The sequence below is a fragment of the Papilio machaon genome, chromosome 19 (assembly GCF_912999745.1).
Source record: "Papilio machaon chromosome 19, ilPapMach1.1, whole genome shotgun sequence".
Taxonomy (NCBI): Eukaryota; Metazoa; Arthropoda; class Insecta; order Lepidoptera; family Papilionidae; genus Papilio; species Papilio machaon.
Window position 1 is genome coordinate 2703226 of NC_060004.1, and position 21899 is coordinate 2725124.

General features: G+C 31.7%; 2 protein-coding genes across 2 annotated transcripts; one reads left to right on the forward strand and one right to left on the reverse strand.

Moving 5' to 3' along the window:
• Window positions 1-2926: 2926 nt before the first annotated feature.
• Window positions 2927-6147, reverse strand: LOC106721265 (40S ribosomal protein S3a). Its single transcript, XM_014516172.2, has 7 exons — window positions 6046-6147; window positions 5647-5743; window positions 5262-5347; window positions 4500-4595; window positions 4070-4217; window positions 3521-3682; window positions 2927-3096 (listed from the first exon to the last, which is right to left on the reverse strand). Exons 1-7 carry the CDS (start codon window positions 6105-6107, stop codon window positions 2953-2955), a joined length of 795 nt encoding a protein of 264 aa, XP_014371658.1. The 5' UTR covers window positions 6108-6147; the 3' UTR covers window positions 2927-2952.
• A 533-nt stretch (window positions 6148-6680) lies between these two features.
• LOC106721272 (sphingolipid delta(4)-desaturase DES1) lies at window positions 6681-19663 on the forward strand. The gene is made up of 7 exons (XM_045682472.1): window positions 6681-6969; window positions 16379-16555; window positions 17108-17247; window positions 17717-17930; window positions 18042-18107; window positions 18193-18338; window positions 18780-19663. The coding sequence occupies exons 1-7, from the start codon at window positions 6888-6890 to the stop codon at window positions 18918-18920; spliced, it is 966 nt and encodes a 321-aa protein (XP_045538428.1). The 5' UTR covers window positions 6681-6887; the 3' UTR covers window positions 18921-19663.
• The last annotated feature ends 2236 nt before the right edge of the window (window positions 19664-21899 follow it).

Genomic DNA, 21899 nt, shown 5'->3' on the forward strand with positions numbered 1-21899 from the left:
ACGAATTAACGATTAACGAAGTTAACATTTCGATTAACTGTGCCCACCTGTGAGTTTCAATATAGCATGGGTTTAGCGACGTTTAAGATCAATTTACTTGTTAAGATTTTTTTGTAATACGGATTAAGAAGCATTTTTTATTATTTACAACATTTTGATTCGATGTCACTGAAATTATGAAAAACATATCGATTTTGCAAGTCTAAAACCATCAGCGTAGATATAAAATAATAAGCATATTTATTAATCGACAGCTGCACCATGCTATAATGAAAATGTATTGAGTTGGAGATCTAAGGGCGCAAATTCATTAATGGGAATCTCCGCACACGGTCTTACGACAAATGAAAATGATTGGTCGATGTAAAACAAGCGTCGATGCGGTTGAATCAATTGACGTCAAATGTTCTCGCATGAGAGCGCTACGGCATAAGAAATCTCTCGCGCCACGCATGCTAAAGCTTACGACTAATGAAACTGCGCCCTAAGAAAATTAATTACATACCAAAAACATTTACGGTGCACATCACTTATCATGAACAAGTATGAGCCATGACAAACAAAAACTACGATCTAAACCACCTGACACAAATTCTAGTGTCCACAATAATTATTGATATTTTTGAATCTCTCTATAAAATTGTTCTAATCTATATTTTAAACCGGTTAATTACATATATTTTGTACGTAATGTTATTTTTATTTAAGAAATTAAGACCAAAAATAACATTCCACTTGTAAATAATTAAATTTAAGTTATTTTAAGATCAAATATAATTATAAGAAATCGAAAACAAAATGTCGCATAAACAGCAAATAATGAAAGAAAAAAATCTATTAGTATATTAAGAATAATTTAAGTCTTTGGTTACAGTCATATTATCTAGATATTGTTTTATTATATATCTATATTACACATCTAGACAAGAAAGCCAGATAGTGTTAATTTTACGTTTATATTTAAGTTGAATTAAAATACAATTGAGATTAAGTATAAAATAATTTACACAGACAACAATAACTGTAAATCAGTTTACCCCATATAAAACATAATATTAGAGGTATATCGTTATAATAATTTGTCAGTGTAATATTAAAAACAGGTAAGAAATAATAAACTGCAATTATTGCTATTTTAAAAACACATTAAAATGACTTTTTATAATTAGATACCTACCCTTTATAAAGTTCGTCTTGTGTGCGTCACGTCTATTTCAGAAATTTGTATTCAATTGAAGAAAGGCTGTTTATTTTTCACTTTACACAAATAAACCATCACGATACACTTTCAGTCACTTATTTCTAAAAGAAGCTTTATAAATAATTATAAACAAAAACTTGTCTAGTTTCTTTTATGGTTAGAGTAACTGTGGTTAGTCCTAAGCCACTTTTATAAATCCAGGTAGGTAGGGAAGATTTTTTTTTTTTTTTAAGTTTATTAAGAATACCTTCTTTTTAAGTTCAAAACTGTTCTGATCTACTTATATTTTATAATTCAAATAATATCCAAATAAATCATACAGTGATAAAATGTACTAATTATTATTTTATTTTTAATATATAATGTTAATAGATCTTTTTTTTTTTAAATCACTGCATAGTTGTGTTGCCAGTAAAAAAGAAGCATTTTCTACCATGTTAAATTTATGAAAAAGAATTACCGTACCCGATACTTTTATGTTAAAATTAAGAAAATAATTAAGCACTTGTTCAGACTTGTGATGAGAAAATATAAACAAAATTATAATTAGATATTGTTTTATTTCATTACCCACAACTTGTTCACATTGTCGTTCGTACTCTAGCGGCCAATGAATAACCAGTATCAAACACTAGCTATGCCACACCATTACAGACGCAGAGCTTAGAAATTAATCTTATCTTACTAATATTACAAATGCGAAAGTTTAGATAGATGTTTGTTTGGAGGTATCTTTGGAACGGCTCAACGAATCATGATGAAATTTGGCACAGATGTAGAACATAGTCTGGAAGAACACATAGGCTACATATAGTTTTATTTAATTCCTCGCGGACGGAGTCGCAGGCAAAAGGTTGTTCCTTTTAATAGTAATTCCTCTAAGACGAAGAGTTTAACATGTTGCGGCAACATGTTAATTAGAGATCATAGATTGAGTTCAGACATCAGGGTGTTCAAATAAACGATTTAGTACTAAATTCCATTAAGGTAGGTAATGCAAACTTAAGCAAGTATAAGTGGCTAAGAGACTTACTGGCCAAATTACTTAAATAATAGTTAAATACTGTAGTGTAGTTTACCCCAGTGTAGCGCTAATAAACTTTTTAAATTTTTGATAGGCTAAGATGGTAACTCTAATGTGGTCTATGAAAAAAATGTTGAACTAAATTTTAAGCCACTGTGGCGCTATCACTTACCGTTTAGAGCTGGTTTATCATCAATACATAGTATAAAACAGTCGCTTTCGCTGTATGTCCGTATGTATGCTTAGATCTTTAAAACTACGCAACGGATTTTGACGCGGTTTTTTTTAATAGATAGAGTGATTCTTAAGGAAGGTTTGTATGTATAATAAATGCATAATATAGTAGAGAAACACTGATAAATTTAAAGGTTTCTAATGTGAACGCTGTGAACGTTGTGTATAAGGACATTCTGTAGTAGGTATATTTTGCATTGCACCCGTGCGAAGCCGGGGCGGGTCGCTAGTCTATATATATAAAAGAAAGTTGTGTTAGTTACACTATTTATAACACAAGAACGGCTAAATCGATTTGACTGAAAATTGGTGGGCAGGTAGCTTAGAACCAGGGAACGGACATAGGATAATTTTTACCCCGTTTTCTATTTTTTATTCCGCGCGGACGGAGTCGCGGGTAAAAGCTAGTTTAAAATAAATATTGAAAAAATCAGAATGGCTCTCATGGTCTCAAATAAAACAAAAAATCCAGTTTTTTAAAAGTATATTAGACTTAAACGCTCTCTTGTACAGGGGGCTCGTAGCCTTCGGGGCGGTCAGACTTGTCGCCCGCCTCGCCACGCTTGCCACCACCGCCCTCCCCGTGCAGTTCCATCAGCTTGGAGATCTCGAAACGAGGCCTCTTCAGCACTTTCACCTGCAAACAATTCTCATTAGATTTGTACTACTATTGAAAGGAGTCTTTTAAAGTAATAAGACATCAGATATAAAATCAAAAGGGAACATGAAATTTCATCATGTGAGTTGTCATTGCGAGCTGAGTGTGTCATCATAGAAAAATAAATTACATAAAATTTAGTTAGATCAAGTCTAACATCCTTCATAGTCATGTCTATTTTTAAAAATAGGGTTAAATAACCATTTGTAGATCCCAAGATAATCCATATATAAATATGAAATGTTTCAAATAAACCTTTTTTTACTTAAGTGACAAAGAATTGTTTAGTTCACAACGAGTAGACTAACATGAACTTAAGCAGTTTCAACTATGTACTTGAATTAAAATCTATAAAAAATAATATTTTTGGGTTTTAAACAAGAGATTTTCTTTCGAACATTACCTTCCTGATGCAGACATCACGGAGAGGATAGATGCTAAGGCATGCCTTCTCAATGTCCTTAGCAATGGAATCGGGAATGAGCTTGTTGACAACCTCACGCAGCTCCGAGTTGGTCACATCACGGGTGATGATCTCACACATCTTCTTTCTGATGGCTCGTACCTAGAAATCCAATCTGTTATATTACAAAGTATACATTAATTTAATTATATACATATATTATACATTTTATTTGGAGTAAATGTTTTTATTTTGTTTTTTATACATCCTTACAAAATTCGAAAACAGAAGCAAACTTTTGCTTTTGTGTCAACAAGCTTGCAAAATTTGGGTTCTAGCAATCACAAAATAAAAAAATGTAAGTAATCACAAACCACCAGCTTTTAATCATTTTGTGATATTTGGATAAAATTAGAATTAGAAATAGATCATAGTCTGGAAGATAACAAATTAAGTTTGACTTTTAATTCTGCACAGACGAAATCACGGTCAAAAGCTAGTCATCTATAAAATTAATAAAAAAAAACTTAGTATAAACCTGATACTCACTTGTGTGTGCTGGGCATAGCAGGTCTTGCGCTGGCTAAGAGTGTCCTTGTTGGTGAAGCCGATGCAGAACACACGAAGGAGGTATCCATCTGTGGTCTTCACATCAATGTTGGCCTCCACAAGAGTCTGCCATTTCTTGACCATCCATCTGCAAACAATATTTCATTTAAAACATTAGTAATCAAATAAAAAGTTCATTTTAACATATTTAATGCCACTTATTCGCATGGCAAATTCCTAAGCGTAAAATGTGTTAATATTTCAAAGTAGTTTTACTGTAGCAATAACATGAATATCCTTATTAAAATAACAAAGATTTTTATCATATTAAAGCATTTATTTATGCAGTTTGTAACGATATGAAGACAATAATAGTACATTCATATAGCTGGACTGCAAAACATATATATTTAAACAGGATATAATTTACCTGAGCTTGTCAGTGGTGAGGTCCATGCCGTGGAAGTTGCAGAGCACATTCCGACCTTGCACATCCTCAGCGATAAGACGGAACTTGCGGAAAGACCTAAAATACATTGACTTGTTTATTTAAATACTATACCTAAAAATAAACCATGTTAGGCACAGCGTAATTTTGGAAATGGAAGTAGAACTCAAATTTTTAATTATAACAATGCCCATCCTAGGCATAACTAGTTAAACATTACTGTAAGTTTTAACTTTTATAAACAAATTGATTAAATAGTGTAGCAACTGCATGAAATGCCTTTCAATAAAATGCTAAGGCCCGTTTTCACGTTGGTGCAATTTATTTATGCAGTTTGAAACGATACAAAAGCCATGTGGTTACTTTCATATAGCTGGACTGCAACTCATTTTAGGTTATCATTTCTATCTAACTAATATTATAAATGCGAAAGTTTGGCTGGATGGATGAATGATTGTTCTCAACATGTGAGTCAATGGATCTTGTTGAAATTTAGCACAGATGTAGGACATAGGCTATTTAATACCTTTTATTTTAATCACGCGCAGACGAAGTCGCGCCTGCGGGCAACAGCTACTTAGTACTTGTTTAACTTTACTAATTATTTTTTATTTTTAATATTTGGTTATTTACTTTGAACTAACCAAAATAACACTCCATTACACTACTAGTATTTCAAATAGTGAATATGGTTGTTTCAATAGCAAAAAATAACATAGAAATACAATATAAGAAAATACAAACCTTTCAGCATCAGTATCAGCTTGTAAGTCAGCCAATGAGACCTCAAACACACGGCCCTTTAAACCTTCAGAAGCAATTTTTGTTCCCTAAAATTAACAGAAATATTTAGAAATACATTCATTAAACCACAAATTTTTGAGAAATATAAAATCAATTCAGTGATAAAAATCAAAAGGGAACAAATGTTTTCATCAGTTCTGTGTCATTGCGAGCTAGGTGGATCATCATTTCAATTTAAACAAAATAACCACAAGACTGTGATACCCACGTGTTCAGTGAACATAACTTTAACTACACCCTGTGGTTAACTTAAAAGATGCAGGTTATAGAATACACGCCGACAGCCTAAGTACCTTTTTATTATTACGAATTTAAATTTACTAACCTGAGTACGGTTGACAAGGGTGGTTCCCACTTGTCTTTTGGTGAACATAGACGGTGCCTTAACATCATACCAGTCTTTGCGGGTGAACGGATCAACGCTGAAAAAATTAAGGTTTTTATAACCTCGCAACAAATAAAGTTGAAATGTTTTATTCATCAAACTTTAAATATGGTCGTTTGCCTATAGAACATTAGAATTTACGAGAATGTTTTTTTGCTCTGATTAATATTGGAAACAATACAAAACTTTACAAGAAATAAACTTTAACTCAATATAACACGAGACACAAAACTTTATCCACCGATATCACAGTAATCACCAGTGACAATTTTAATATTGAGGCTTAGATATCTAAAACACTATATTCGTTAGAAATATATGATTTTATTACTAACTTACATCTTCTTTTTAACGCCCTTTTTACCGCCTTTGGATAGGCCTTTATTTTTACCAACCGCCATGTTCAGACACAAACTTCAGAAAGACAAATTTTTGTTTATGGACAGAAAATCTGTCAAATTTTTGGAAGGGATAATTACAGATTATGTACGTTCAAGTGAAAAGACTAAAAACATTGCTTATAAAGCACGGTGTCAGTATAAGACAAGGACTTGTAACATCGTAACTGTTACGGCTCGTAATGGAACTGAACGATATTTTTTAAAACTCAATTATAAAGCACTAAAAAAATACACTTTTCTTTCATCTGTTTGAAAGTCAGATACTAATTGATATGGTGTAAAGTTCCACATTAGTTAACAACAAATAACAACACAATATGAAAATACATTCATTTCAATAATTTTCATAATTCAAAATGATATTCAATTAAATGAAACTCCTAAAAAATTTAATTTGCAAAATAGCGAATTCAAGCGAATTTTTAAACTGACTGATTTGAACAGTGTAACTCTCTGGTTGCTCGAGTGTGTCAGTGTCACACTCTGTCAGCTGTCAGTTGACTGAGACGTTTTTACTTGTCAATTATTATCTGACCTCATCGACTTCATCGTTTATCGTTTTATCACTTTTCATTTGAAACCTAGAAGCACTGAAATACTACTCATACTGAAGTTTCGTTTAATCTCGTTGGTGTATGTTTGAGTACCGTCACGTGTGGCTAATTAAATATATTGAATCGTTTCTGCGGCTTTTAGATTTTGCCGGGTTAAACTTGTAAATGTTTGGAAAGAGAATAATGTTTTAAATTTTAACATAAGTGTTAGTTTTTCGTGTTCAAAATGGGAGCTCATGTATCGCGAAATGATTTTGAATGGGTTCATACCGAGGAGCCACACGCCAGCCGCCGGAAGATCATTTTAGGTAAGATACAACCGTAATAATTTTTCCTAATAATTCAAATTATTATTGATTAATGTAAATTTATTCAACCAATTCGAACTAAAGCGACATGCGGGATTCGTTTAAATTAAATCCGTCTCACGTATACATATACATCATAAATTTTTTGCATACTTAATTTTAATACATTTTGTGTGTCTTTCAAAGAATGGGTGTGATTCATAATGTGCTTACCTGTAACATGTATCACGGTACCAAAATAGAATATATATTTTTTTAATAAATGTATTATACACTACCTATATTAACATTAACAACACAGTTTAAGGTCAACAAATTTATGCTTATTTCATTCCTTAAAATTGGTTATTTGTTGCTAATATCTTAGAACAAAACATGTATCACGGTACCAAAATAGAATATATATTTTTTTAATAAATGTATTATACACTACCTATATTAACATTAACAACACAGTTTAAGGTCAACAAATTTATGCTTATTTCATTCCTTAAAATTGGTTATTTGTTGCTAATATCTTAGAACAAAACATGTATCACGGTACCAAAATAGAATATATATTTTTTTAATAAATGTATTATACACTACCTATATTAACATTAACAACACAGTTTAAGGTCAACAAATTTATGCTTATTTCATTCCTTAAAATTGGTTATTTGTTGCTAATATCTTAGAACAAAACAATATAGTAAATGATTTCTTTAATTATTAGTAAATTGGATGTATTTTTGTATTCGCCATTTGATTGGAAATAATATAATTTGTTGTTTAATATTGAAAATAAATTTATTCTATTTATTATGAGATGGTTAATTCAAGGTTAATTATATAATAAAAATGCACACACTTTTATACAAATTATATTCACTTAAAAGCCTTTAACCCAAATGACAAATATACTTCAACCTCTCTGTTAAAAGTCCTCTTTTTTGTTAAGTGAAGTGAAAAAAAAATGAATTGGCATTCAACTAAATTCCAAATATTTTAATCTTAAACCAGCAATACTCAAAGTCATGGTCAAGGCTCTTTTAATTATTATTTATAAGAAAAAAAAACTTTGGGTAATTATTATTTACAACAAGAAATAAAAATTTACTTTTACTACAAATTAATTGTAGCCCTTCTTTGTAACAATTCCTTGTTTAAATTGTTTTAACTACTTTCTAAATTAGCTTCTTTAGTATTCCATTTAAATATTGTATAATTTAATATAAATGACAAAGATCTTAGAAATAAGCATTAATTAAATAAACTAATATTGTACCGAAAATTAGTAATAAGTTAAATTCTAGATCTATGATAGCAAATATTTTTGCTAATAGCATTTTAATGGAATCCCTTTAATCCCAACATCTGGTTTTATTTGAATAAGGTTGCATGTTGTACCTATCTTATCAATGCAATAAAGTCTTTGGAAGTAGTTCTGTAAATTTCACAGAAAAATGACTACAAGTGTATACAAAGCTTGTTCAAACAGTCTGGTGATTATAGGGTGACCATCATTTGAAAGCAAAACATTTAAGAAATGATAATGTGTATCATCATCATCTCCCTGACCTTATCCCACTTACGTAGGGTCGGTACATCAGGTTTCCATCCTCCAAATCAATCTGTCTGCTGTCATCTCCATTGTCACCCCTAACTTGAGGTAGGCGCCGAGCCCCTCAGTGGGGACATATAGTGAGCTGATTATGATGATTGATCAGTTAGGGTAAGAAAAGATATAAAATTTAGTTAATGGATTGTCTCTACTATCTACATGGTCATAGTAACATGATAATTCGTAGTAACTCATTACCGTTGTTAGCTTTAACCAATGTATGCTAACATCTTAATTAGCTTGTATAATGACAGGCTACTACTTTAAAATGTTTCAAAACTTGTTGAGAGTTAGTCGCTCAGTGGATAGACTGATCACATATTTGTGGTTTTATTTCTAGCTTAATGCATATTTAAAATTTACAGACTCTTGACTTTAAAAAAATGCAAGTATTTAGTAGGTATCTATTATCTCAGAGATTATCAAATTCACGTGTTTAATTCAAGTGTTGATTTTGATAGATAAACAAAATACATACTCTTTATCTAGAAAGAAACTTTATATTTGTAAAACTATTACATACTAGTTGTCGGCCGCGACTCCCACTGCGCCTAATTAAAAAAATACGTAATAAGTAGCCTATGTTTTCTTTCAGCCTGTGTTCTACATCTGTGCTTAATTTTATCAAGGTCCCGTGAGCTGTTCCAGAGATACCTTCAAACAAACATCCATCCATCCCAACATCCGCATTTATATTAATAGTAAGATTAGTACAACAAAACAGATAAGTAGGCAGACCACAGACCTCTTTTATACATTAGTATTACTGTTAAATAAAATTTAATATTTTCAGAAATAATCAATTTTTTATTATATAATATTAATAAATGTTGTACATCAATTTAATTCATAGGTCCTAAACAATAGAACTTCAAAAAAGATTTGTGAATAATTCTATGTCAATACATATACGTACGTTCGTACACAATACATATGTATTGTTATTTACTTAAAATGAGTCAATACTCATTCTAAGTAAATAAAAATAACCTTTACATAACCATTGTATCGTGTCTTAGTAAATATACAGATTAGAAGATGTATATTTATATAAAAAGTACTGAAACAATTGTTATTCCTTTCATTATCTTTGCAATAACAGGGATAACTATATTTTTTGTACAGGTGGTAGAAAATCACAATACCAAATACAGCAAGGATATTTTAACAATGTTGTTGTCTGATGAACTAATAGAGGGATCAGTGAGCACTCCACAAATTGATCTCACAATTGTTGCATGACAAAGTGGACGCTATATCCCACAGTTATGTTGGTACAAAAGAATACTAGATCGCTCCTTGTTGTTGTAAAAGCCTCAGTAATAGCTGGATATAGCGGTATACTTACCTATCCTAACTTCAAAGAAACCGGGCTTGAAATAAACACTATGTTTCTGACTATTTCCTTGTGAATTTATAATGAAAATTCCAAGAACTCCAAGTTTAAGGAAAGAAAATATGTTTTTTTAATAATAGAGTTTGTATGTCAGTTGCATTTGTCTTGTCTTTGTTGTCACAGATATAACATTAATCATTCTATACACGAACACTCCTTAAAATGATGTGTACTTTTGATTCATTTGGAATTCAGATTGTGCAATGTGGAACATAAAAAAAATTCAAAGAGTATTAAACATTAAAAATGTTCATACCTTAAAGGGTGGAAATATATGTTTGGAACATTAGGTGCCGTAATGTATATCTAATATATATCTTTAATTGGTAGCTAAACTGGCGACTCGCATGTCTATTTACACTGGCGCGACTGATATACAAGTAAAGACGCGGCCGGAGTCGCGCAACTTGTAGTCAAGTGGAAAGAAGAAACCATTGCAACGGACAATTGCTACTAATGCCCTTGCTGTCGTCATCCAATCGGCTCCCGCAATCATTACATAATATTAGCGGTCCGTCTTGTTGGAGTCTTGTCGTCGAGACCATCCGATTTAAGAGAGTTCCTTAACATTTAATGTTTAAATCCACAAAAATACTGAGGAATCCAGATATAAAGAAAAGTTGTTTTTCTTTTATTATTAGATTTTCTAACATAAATAATACATGAGACCTTATCTTTAAATATGTCTCATAAGAAAAACTCGTATGTCTTGTATATTTTCGAATGTAAGCGTTAGTATGTAAATTGAAGCTAATTAATAATGTTCACAGTTCACACAAATAGACTCGTCTGACAAAACTTGTTTATTCCAACGACTTCGCGTACGTAATGTCGGCAGTAACAGAGATAGTAAGGAAATTACGCCGAATAATACGTATTTTTATGTGTTTTTAACGATTTCGAAATATCCGATATAAGAACAGATCGCTTTTGTCCCAATATATATTTATTTAATTTTAAAAAAAATCTTTAATTGAACCAACTGACTTTATATTGATTTTGATATTTTGACTTTGTCATTCCTACATATGCAGATTTCAGTTAGTTATAAAAAAAAACTAAACAGCTTAATGTGATACTGAGATTTTTAAGACCATGACTGTGTATCGTGATAAGGCATGACCAGCTGGCCGGATGTATTACTAGATCTAGTATCAAAACTGATAAGACAACGTACATTTTAAGTGAAATTTTTTTATCAGTAACAAAGTTAATAGTTGCTGATAAAATGTAAATATCACTATGAATCATTAATACCTTTATTCTTGAAACTGTTAAACTAAAACGGGTTCGCAGACTTAATAAGAAATTTTCATACTGGCATGTTTCTTTAATGTACAAGTGATTCCAAAAGCAATAAGGTAGACCCTTGAAGGTTCACGAAACACTCGGCGGTGTACGATAGGGGTACGGAATGTTACGACTAAAACTGAGAAAAGGTATACGTCGGAAGTTCAGTAATGTAATTTGCAAGAAAAATGTCATATGCTTTTTGTCACGCACTCTCCAAAGATTTGCAAATTTTTCGCTTTAAATTTTGTTATATTCTTGAGTGCGCACTGCCTCAACATTTATCGAAATATGTGTCGGCTTTCTAAGAGCTATTGGTTGCCGATAAATCTACGTTCGAACATAACTCTTATTTATTCGAAGATTTTTTGTATAGGTTATGCACTTCTCACCCAAATTACTTTTAACTGTGTTAAGTTTCACGTTCATCTGTTCGAGAAATTTCTTAATAAAGAGGTAAAAAAAATCACACAGATTCATATTATAAATGCGAATGCTTAGATGGATGGATGTTTGTTTGAAGGTATCTCCGAAACGGCTCAACGGATCTTACCGAAATTTGGCATAGATGTAGAACATAGTCTGGAAGCACACATAAGCTACTTCTTACGTTGTTTTTAAATTCCGCGCGGACGGAGTCGCGGGCAACAACTAGTTAATATTATAATGTTGATATGTATTGTGTGAATATTTTGACTGTGTAAAGATACGAAAAAATATTAAAATCTTCAATCAAACAGGTGATAAATGCACAGGTGACTTATGGGTAATTTTGCTATAGATAACGTATTAAGATAACGCAACACGTTTGTTTAAAAGGTTACGTGAGCGATAACAGGTATTGAAAAATAATAATAGAGCGACAATTTACTATCTCTAAATAGAATTATTATGCACAAAAGTCATTATGTTTATCTTTTATTAATCTATTTATTATATTTTATCAACACGGGTTTGAAATTTTACTTGGATGATTGAAAGTTTTCTAGAAATGTAAATAAAAAAATGTGAAGTTTTTATTTTTTTAATTATATGGTATTGCAACATACCCTAAACTGGTAAACTTTCGAACTCCTTGCCGGTCAATAGTCTCAAGGATTATTACTCATGAAGCGATTAGTCGTTGTAGATGACAATAGCAATTGCTAAATACTATACTTTTTGTTGGTTAAAATAGTCGCTATTTGAAATTTATGTTTCACAAAATTTCACTAATCCACAATTTATCTATTAATGATAAAAACGTGTATTTCTATTATCTACTGGCATGTATGTGTTTTAGTTACAAATGATAAATTTTAAAAAGTTGTGGCGAAATTTTGATAAAATTTATCTATACGGATTTGCTGGTTAGCGAATGTTAATTCTTTTTATAAAATAAAAGTTTTTATTGTTTTTTAATACTCCACTTCACCCATTGACACAGTAGTTTAAGTTCAGTGGCTGATTATATATATTACTAGTTGTCGCCCGCAGATCCGCCGCGAGGAATCAAAAATGTTCTTCCAGACTATGTTCTACATCTATGCCAAATTTGATCTAGGTCCGTTGAGCCGTTCGGGAGATACCTGCAAACAAACATCCATCCATCCATATAAACATTCACATTTATAATATTAGTATGATTAGGAAGCAATTGACCTTGTAGAGGCTTTAAAGAGGCAAAAACTAATAGTTTAAATACCAAGCTACTGCGTACAATATTTCGGTAACCATTTAACATCAGATGGATGATCAAGCGCTCATTTATTTATTGGAATTTAAAAAACAAACGTCGTAATAAGTAGTGTAATAAAAAGAATTAAAACATTATTCTCGACCTCATTATAAACTCGAACGAATAAAAAAAAGAAAACTTTAATTCGACCATATGTTAATTTATCTGTGGTATCGTTATCAGCTATTAGAATATTATCTATATAATAGACAATGCAAAAGCAATTTAATGTTGTCCAACTAATTGTTAGTAAATGGATACTGATAAGATAAACATTTAACTTAAGAGTGCTACGATACTATTGAGTTTTTTAGCTGATACAATCAATGTGTATTTCATCAAATTAAAATCGTCATAAACAATCGAATAATTGTAAACTTGTTACAAAATAAAAAGACAGTTTTAAACTGTAGTTAAATTTTAAGTAACATCTGGCATTATTAATGTAAAGTTTCTTATAATGTGTGAGTAAGCTAATTTCTCAATACTGACTATATAGTTTAATTCGATAATAAATTGACGAAGTTAAGGTACGTCTTAAGTTCCTTAAACTTCCGTTTAAGACAATGTGATAGTCACACTTTAATACGACTATTTTTAGCCGACTTCAAAAAGAAGGAGGTTATCAATTCGACTGTATTTTTTTATGCGTGTTACCGCGCTCTAGTGCTCTTATTTTGATAAGAGTTATTTTAATCGAAAGGAAGTGCTTGCAGATGGGTCCCGTTTTTTGATTTTTTTTAAATAACTAGAAGACTATTTTTTTATATTTTAGCTTCAAAATGTGTTCCGAAAATTAGGGATATTTTTGCTTTCAGCGCTTACGCAGGCTAAACTATAAGACCTGCATAAAAATGATGTATGAAAGAATTGTAGCTCTTTAAATGTGCTAAATAAAAGTCCGCGATAACATACATCTATCTTTTATAGTTTTCTCACAATAACCATTTTTTTATTTAGAAACATCAATTAAATTCATGCCGTATTTTCGACACTATTATTCGACTTCAGTATTAATCCATATCCAAATAAATATGTTTTAAGGCTAGATTATTAAATGCAGATAACATTAGCCTTTCACATTATATAATTCTGACCAATAGTTTGGAAGACATGAAATGTATAAAAACTACGCGCATCCGCAAAATGCTACTGTAGTGCGCGACTGTACAGAATTAAAGGGACGCTACGATGTATTAATTAGTTACTTTTGAATTAGCATACCCATTTTGATAATCATTTCTTTGTTTAAAGGATGAGAGGTTATCTGATGCATTTTTAATTAGTTTTTGAATTGAAGTGCATACATATTAAACACATTAAAAAGGATACACATTAAATCCTATTCCTATTTAATATGTTTAATATGTATGTACTTGTTTAATAAAGAAAAGGACTTCCTTTCCTTTATTTGTCTTATTTCCGCCCTCATACGTATTAAGGAAATTTGTAATCGAACTTGAAATTCACTAAAAATTGAGAAATAAAACAAAAATTTTCAGAAAAAAATAGCCGACTTTATAAAAAAACAACTTCAAACTAAATGCACTAAAAAGCAACAAAATAATGTCATGAAAACCTTCTGAACTCTAAAGAAAGTTCTCTTCTTTCTTGTAACATGTATATATTGCATAATTATTGTTATTTTGGAGTCGGTTTCAGCCTAAGTACACGTAACTATGTATATCTAAGACATCTCAAATATAAAATGTCACTTATTTACTTCGGCCGACACCGACACCGACTGCGAAATAACAATAATTATGCAATTTAGACATGTTACAAGAAAGAAGAGAACTTTCTTTTAAGTTCAGAGGGTTTTCATAACATTATTTTGTTACTTTTTAGTGCATTTTGTTTGAGATTGTTTTTTTTTATATTACTTTTTACTGCATTTTGTTTCATAGTGTGTCTTTCACATTTGTAGTCTTTATTTGAGGTTAAAGTAATCAGGCTCAACATTTCCTTGACAATGCCATACTCAGACACTGTACTGAGACTTTTGACTTGTCTCTTTTTTAATTATATTTCTACGCATCTGATGAAAAGTGTTACATCTCTGAGATATAACTGTTTCGTCGGATGTTTCTATTTAGCACTGACAATCTCATAATTAGAATCGCAAAATTTTATTAATACCGCTAAGAAACATACATCGATCAATTAACATTCATTTTACTATACAATACTAATTGCTTAATGGAAGTCAACGAACCACTTACATTCATTGATCTTGGTTAGACCTTTGAATAGTCATGCGTCATGTGAAAACTTCGAAATGTATGGGAATGGATACGAAATCATCCCTAGATGGTTATAAGCTAGGCATCATCTCTTTTCGGACCTAATTTTACATTATTTTGCTTAGATTCTCGTAGTTGTTTTGATGTTTTCATAGTGCATTATTGAACGGGCGAACGCCAATGGCCGAAGACCAAGCGTAGTGGAAACGCGCAGTAATTCTTGATAGTGGAAACAATATTGCTGTAAAGCTATTATCATAAAGCAAAAGAAATAACGGGCGATATAAAATGTTATCATCCCTCACGTGTTACTGAACTTGATAATCTTGTGACGTAGTTAAAATACTTACGAATAACGAAATCGCAATAAACTTTCTTTATTGATGTAATGAAAGACGTAATTCATATTTCAAATCCTCGTCGAGTACACGTCAATTTTGATTTTTCTAAGTGTTGGCTTCGTGTCCTTCTCTTATCTGTATCATAGATTTTAGGTTTATTTGAATAATAAGTAATCCTATAAAAAATCATAAAATAATACAGTTTTCAGATATCTTTTCGTCTCTTAACTTCGTCGCGAGTCGCTGCGCAGAACATAATTTTATTATTGACAACGCCAATGACCTTGGGCTGCAAAGATATATAAAAAGAATAATAGTTATAACTCGCTGCCTGATAAGTAAGGCTTAGCTTTCTCGTGGTTCTTTGTAAAAAGCCTAGTAGGTAACTAAAAAGTAATATAGTGACCGACTACTTGGTTATCTGGCCTCCTTATGTCATATTCCAAAAGTCAAATCTCTTTATTCGCGATCCAGTTAATCGCAGTTTCTCACCGAACTATTTGGTAATGCGAGAATATTCGACATACGAAATAAACGTCGACTTTAATAGTAATATCATTCAAACTAGATCTCAACTACCATCCCACATGACGTTAAGGTCCGCTTGTTGCCGACCGCGACTCACGCGACAATCTCCTTTTGCCCACTTTTAAATTTCTTTGGTTATAGATCGGCAACGCATCTGCAATTGTCAATGTCTATGGGCAGCGGTCGATTCGCCATTTCGGTGAATTCAGGTGACCGCTTATTTGCTTGCCACCTTATAATATAAAAAAATTGTGAAATTCTTATTTTTTAATTGTTAAATTACTTTGGCAGAAAAATATCCCGAGATAAAGAAGCTGTACGGCTACGATCCGCTGTTCAAATGGGTGGTGACGGCGATGGTTCTGATGCAGTTGCTCATGCTGCCGCTAGTCAAGTACATGAGCTGGCCGGTTCTCCTCCTTGTTGCCTACTGCTTCGGCGGTGTGATCAATCATTCACTCATGTTAGGTGAGAGAACAAATGACCTTTAACAACTTTCTTCGTACTACCATGCAAATTAAAATAATCTTGATGTGAATTCAATGCCTCTTTAAGGAGTGTTGACGAAAGTATATTTTCATTTCTCTCATTCCCTTTATATTTTATGACAATAATATATGTTTTTAGTTAGTTCTACAATAGACACTACTACGTAAAAATATTTGAATGTTTCATTGTAAATACTTTACCGCTCCAGTAATAGTTGTTTATTACTAGAGCGGTAAAGTGCGAAAAACTTATCTGCGCGAATAAAGACATATGTACTTCTTTCTCTTATCTACCAAAAAGTTCTTAAGCTCTTGCAAAATGCAAATGTAATTCATACACTTCCATGGTGTATGAACAATGTTTAAAATAACAATTGACAATATGTAACTGAACTTATTTATATACAAGTGCTTAGCCACGATTACCTTGGTTATGTGTTCGCAGGATTGCCCTAGTTTAAATAAATTCTGCATGCGGTATCTTATTTAAATCATGGAATTAAGATTAATAACGTATTTCTCCCGTTTCCAGCAATACACGAAATCGCACATAACCTAGCGTTCGGCCACAATCGGCCGTTGCATAATAGATTGTTTGGCTTCTTCGCCAACTTGCCTATTGGCGTACCTGTCTCTATCAGCTTTAAGAAGTACCACTTGGAACACCACAGAGTAAGTTTAATTTATATTTTACTTTGGATTGATGGATTGGATTCTTCTACTGTTGGTTGACTTAGGCCTAGTTATCATTGACATTGGGTAGGCTCGAGCTGACGACAAGACCTATGAAAAATAAACTTTTGATTGTCTGTTAACACTTTCAATGCCACCGATTTGCTCTGAGTGATGAATTAATACCATAAAATTTTTCGCATTGAACGTGTTAAACATTATTAATATTATTGTTGTAACCTGAATTACAGAGAAATGACAAAAATCCAATTATTTATGTAATGAGAAAATGTTTAACATTTCTTTTATTCGTGCGACCGACATAATTCATATTATCTACCCTTTCCGTTCCTTTCTCGTCTGTCGCCTTCTCCGTCTTGCCGTAAAGACGTAACGTAGACTACGACTATACGAAGAGATGAGAGATAAAGGCGACATTTGGCGGTAACAAGAATACTTATTCTTTCAGTACCAAGGCGATGAAGTGATAGATGTAGACCTACCCACGTTGTTGGAGGCAAAGTTGTTCTGTACAACTGGCGGGAAGCTAGTCTGGTTGTTTTTGCAGCCGTTCTTCTACGCGCTGCGGCCGCTGGTGGTCAGGCCCAAGCCGCCCACGCCGCTTGAGATGATCAATTTAGTTATACAGCTATTCTTTGACGCGGTTGTCGTTGAACTGTTTGGTGAGTCGATTGTTGTTCTATTAATACTTTATTTGAAACTTCTTGTTTTATTGCAATATATTTTATTCACATTTAATTGGTGAATTAATTTATATTGTTTTTTATTTCCAGGTTTGAGGGCGCTGTGGTACCTTTTGTTGGGTTCATTCATGGCGATGGGTATACATCCTGTAGCAGGTACTATATTTAATTCAAAATCACCAATGAAATAGATTTGAAGTAAATCAGTCGAGTTTTTTTTTAATAATTGTGTATTTGTCAGGTCACTTCGTGTCGGAGCACTACATGTTCCGCAAAGGCTTCGAGACGTACTCGTACTATGGTCCGCTCAACTGGATCACCTTCAACGTGGGCTATCACAACGAGCACCACGACTTCCCCGCAGTGCCCGGCCGCCGACTGCCAGAGGTCCGTTAATCCAACATGGCCGCCGCCACAAAATGGCATATCAAATGAAAGGGCTTGATTAGTATAGGACACTATACATAAATCCAAGATGGCCGCAACTACAGAATGGCCGCTGATTAATTTTTACTTTTTCTTCAATATGAGTTTCAAATGATTTCATTTGATTAGTAGAATACAATGATAAATTAATTGTGAAAAATCTACTAGTTTTCTAGTTATTTAAAAAAAAAAATGGGACCCATCTGCAAGCACTTCCTTTCGGTTAAAATATTTTTTATCAAAATCGGACCACCAGGGGCGGAGTTTCGCGGTAACACACATAAAAAAAAATACAGTCGTATTGATAACCTCCTTCTTTTTGAAGTCGGCTAAAAAGGAATCGATAAAAAAAATATAATCCTTGTTTCAAAATTAACATTTAATTTGCTATTCTTGTTCCAGGTTAAACGTATAGCATCCGAGTTCTACGATGACCTGCCGCATCACACGAGCTGGTCCAGTGTCCTCTACGACTTCGTAATGGACCCGGATATAGGACCCTACGCCCGGATAAAGCGTAAGCATTTCGGGTTGAAGAGCTAGATCACACCCGGCTCTACATACCCGGGTTGAACCAAAGCCCGTAGACTATGATATTCGATTTGCGATATCGCTTATAGAATCATAAAAATGTAATGAAATATAAATATAGACCTACCAAGTTATCTGACCCGGTGGGTATAAGTGACACTAAATTACAATAACTCAGTAGCGCCCCCACTGTCAATGTCACAAAAGTGTCACAAGATCCATGTCGTACTATAGTTGTAATTCTTTTTGTTTTTGTGTATTATTTTTTCTGTCTAAATAGGTTTTGTAGACAGGCAAGGAAATTTGACCCGGTGGGCATAACTCAAACTGAATTTAGTTGCTTAATAGTGCATCTCTGTCAATGTCAAAAAAATGTCACAAGCATAGACTAATAATTTAAGCTCTGTGGTAATAAGATCCTTTTCGTGCTGTAGTTGTTATGACACGTTTTTTTCTTTTATTCAATTTTCTATTACCATGTAGGTTTTATATATTTTTTGACAACAGCGTTAGTAGCGCCTCTCAAATGGGCCGATATGTTTTTCGGTCAAGATGCAACAAGCACATCTCTTCCAAATAATGGACCCCATCGTTTTTTTTTAATGATTTCGTCAACTTCAAGGTTGAAGATAAATGAAAGTGTAAAGTCTCAAATGGATAGATTCTGTCACTTCTATACATTTTTTATTTTTCTATTAGCGATATCTCTTATAGAATATTACTTTTTCACAAAGGGCTATTTTATAAATAGATAGAAAATCTTCACAGTTACTTTAAAATCATTATTGACTTATTTTTATTTTAATAAATGAAGTTATGTATTCAAAATGTATATATCAATTATTTACACTACTAATAGGAGAGCCTCTGTTTAGAGTTTTCGTTTATATACACCTTTATTTGTTTTAAATACAGGTTTATCTCTAATTCTATTATTATTCAGATGATTTAAAATTTATAATAAAAATCAACTTATTTTTTAAAAGTATCAAATTTTTAAGTTACTGATCAAAGTGCTTGGGTTTAATTTTTTACTTTTTTATTGGAATCGAAAATGTATGTTATATAGGAATATATTAACTACAATTCAATGATTTTATGATAAAGAATTTATTTAAAGAAATATATTTAATTTTTTTTTCCCATAAATTTTCTGTATATAAGCATGAAATTTAAAACCCATTTAGGTTATTTACATTATATTTGATGAATGAAGTATTACATAAAGTAAGAATTTTAGGAAGTATTATTTAATTACATACATGAATTATGCAACTAAATAATTCTTTATCACATATTTTTTTATAAAATGTTGAATATCATTAGGCGTTACGTTGTATTTATTTTTTATTTATGGTAACCCAGTAATAGTCTTCACTAAAAACTATAGCTTAAACATTTTTTTAATCTGTCTATTGCATCATTCCGCAATATTTTTATTTATCAGTTGAAAAACACGATTTCATTATAAATTTCTAACAATATTTTCCAATAGACAACTTCTTTTTTTCCCAAATCCTTTGTAAGTTTTTTGCTCAAGTGATAATACAGATATTATTTGAAATGATTAAGTTTTTTTGTTAATACTATATAAATATTATTAAGTTTTTTTATACTTTTAGTAAGCATTTATCTGGCAAATGAAATGTCGCTTATATCATTTTATATCTAAATATTCTTTGGAATTGTCGTTTTAGCTTACAATTTTTATTAATCAGTCATCTGCAATTTTGTTTTAGTTTAAAAATCCGTATTTGTTTGATTAATACTCTGTTATTTATCACTAAAATTAATATTGTAAAAATATGTTTTAATTCATTTGATGTAACAATTATTTTTTAAATATTTTTAGACAATTTAACGTTGTGGTATTAAATATGACCTTTTTTGTGACTATTCACAAAATCGTAAGTTATCTTTTGTCTTATTGTTGGTTTCTGAGAACAAAATATTCATCAAAAACATGTCGTCATCCCTCTTATTTTTAACAAAACAAAAATAACAATATTTTGGACTACCTACTACTAACAGGAATTTTGGTCTCAGAAATTCACGATTAGTCGTAACGCATTTATGTCGTCGATAAGATCCAGCTTTATAATATCCAAATATGTAGCTTTTATAAATTGTTATTTGCTTATAAAGCTCTAATATTTATTGTTGGTTTCGGAGACCAAAAATCCTTGTATAGAACATATTACTATCTCTGTTGACGATATGTTTAATGCTATGATTTTAGTCTCCGAAACCAACGATTACTGAGGTAATGTTAACTCTGGCGTGGTGTACGTACATTACAGGTATATAGCATAATGTACAAAGAATCTATGTTTTTACGTCTACATTTCAAGTGTTATAATAAAATATTGTAATTTAATTAATCGTTTTACTATTGACCTACGTGAAAACTATAAAAATTTGGTCTAAAACACTCACATTTGTCCGGTGTCGGCACCGACTAGTTTCGAGCCCATCGGGGTCCTTCATCAGGGTGAGTGGGAGTGGTATTATTTCGTAGACGCGGCCCGTCGCTCAGTGAGAGTACTGACACCGGACAAATGTACGTGAGTGTTTTAGCCGTTTTCTATTTTAGTTAATGATCTTGATATTTGGCACAGATGTAGAACCTAGTCTGGAAGAACACATAGGCTACTTAATAAGTATTTTAATTTGTGCGGACGGAATCGAGGGCGACATCTAATAATTAACATTAAATAAAAGAAAATTGCAAGTTAAAAATTGCATTTATTCTAATTCCAATTATAAAATTTCTTACATAAATCATTTTAAAATATCGGACGGCTTCGTGTATTCTTAAACTTAATTTGATAACATACTTATATTATTTCGTAATTTATTACTCCCAACAATACCCATCTATAAATGGAAAGGCTATAAAATGTTTTATTTTGTGCCTATTTGATTTTCGCCACTTTGGCGCTGACGATAGCGGTGGTGAGAATTCGAACTAATAATAGAGATAGAATTAAC

Bases quoted from the DNA above. Each gene is read 5' to 3' on its own strand.
- LOC106721265 (XM_014516172.2), bottom strand. From the start codon at position 6,107: ATGGCGGTTGGTAAAAATAAAGGCCTATCCAAAGGCGGTAAAAAGGGC. The intron at 5,348-5,646 runs GTTAGTAAATTT...TGTTAATTTTAG, and splicing joins CCCTTGTCAACCGTACTCAG to GGAACAAAAATTGCTTCTGA. The intron at 3,097-3,520 runs GTAATGTTCGAA...AATTGTTTGCAG, and splicing joins GTGATGTCTGCATCAGGAAG to GTGAAAGTGCTGAAGAGGCC.
- LOC106721272 (XM_045682472.1), top strand. From the start codon at position 6,888: ATGGGAGCTCATGTATCGCGAAATGATTTTGAATGGGTTCATACCGAG. The intron at 17,931-18,041 runs GTGAGTCGATTG...TTTTATTTCCAG, and splicing joins GGTTGTCGTTGAACTGTTTG to GTTTGAGGGCGCTGTGGTAC. The intron at 18,339-18,779 runs GTCCGTTAATCC...TTCTTGTTCCAG, and splicing joins CCGGCCGCCGACTGCCAGAG to GTTAAACGTATAGCATCCGA.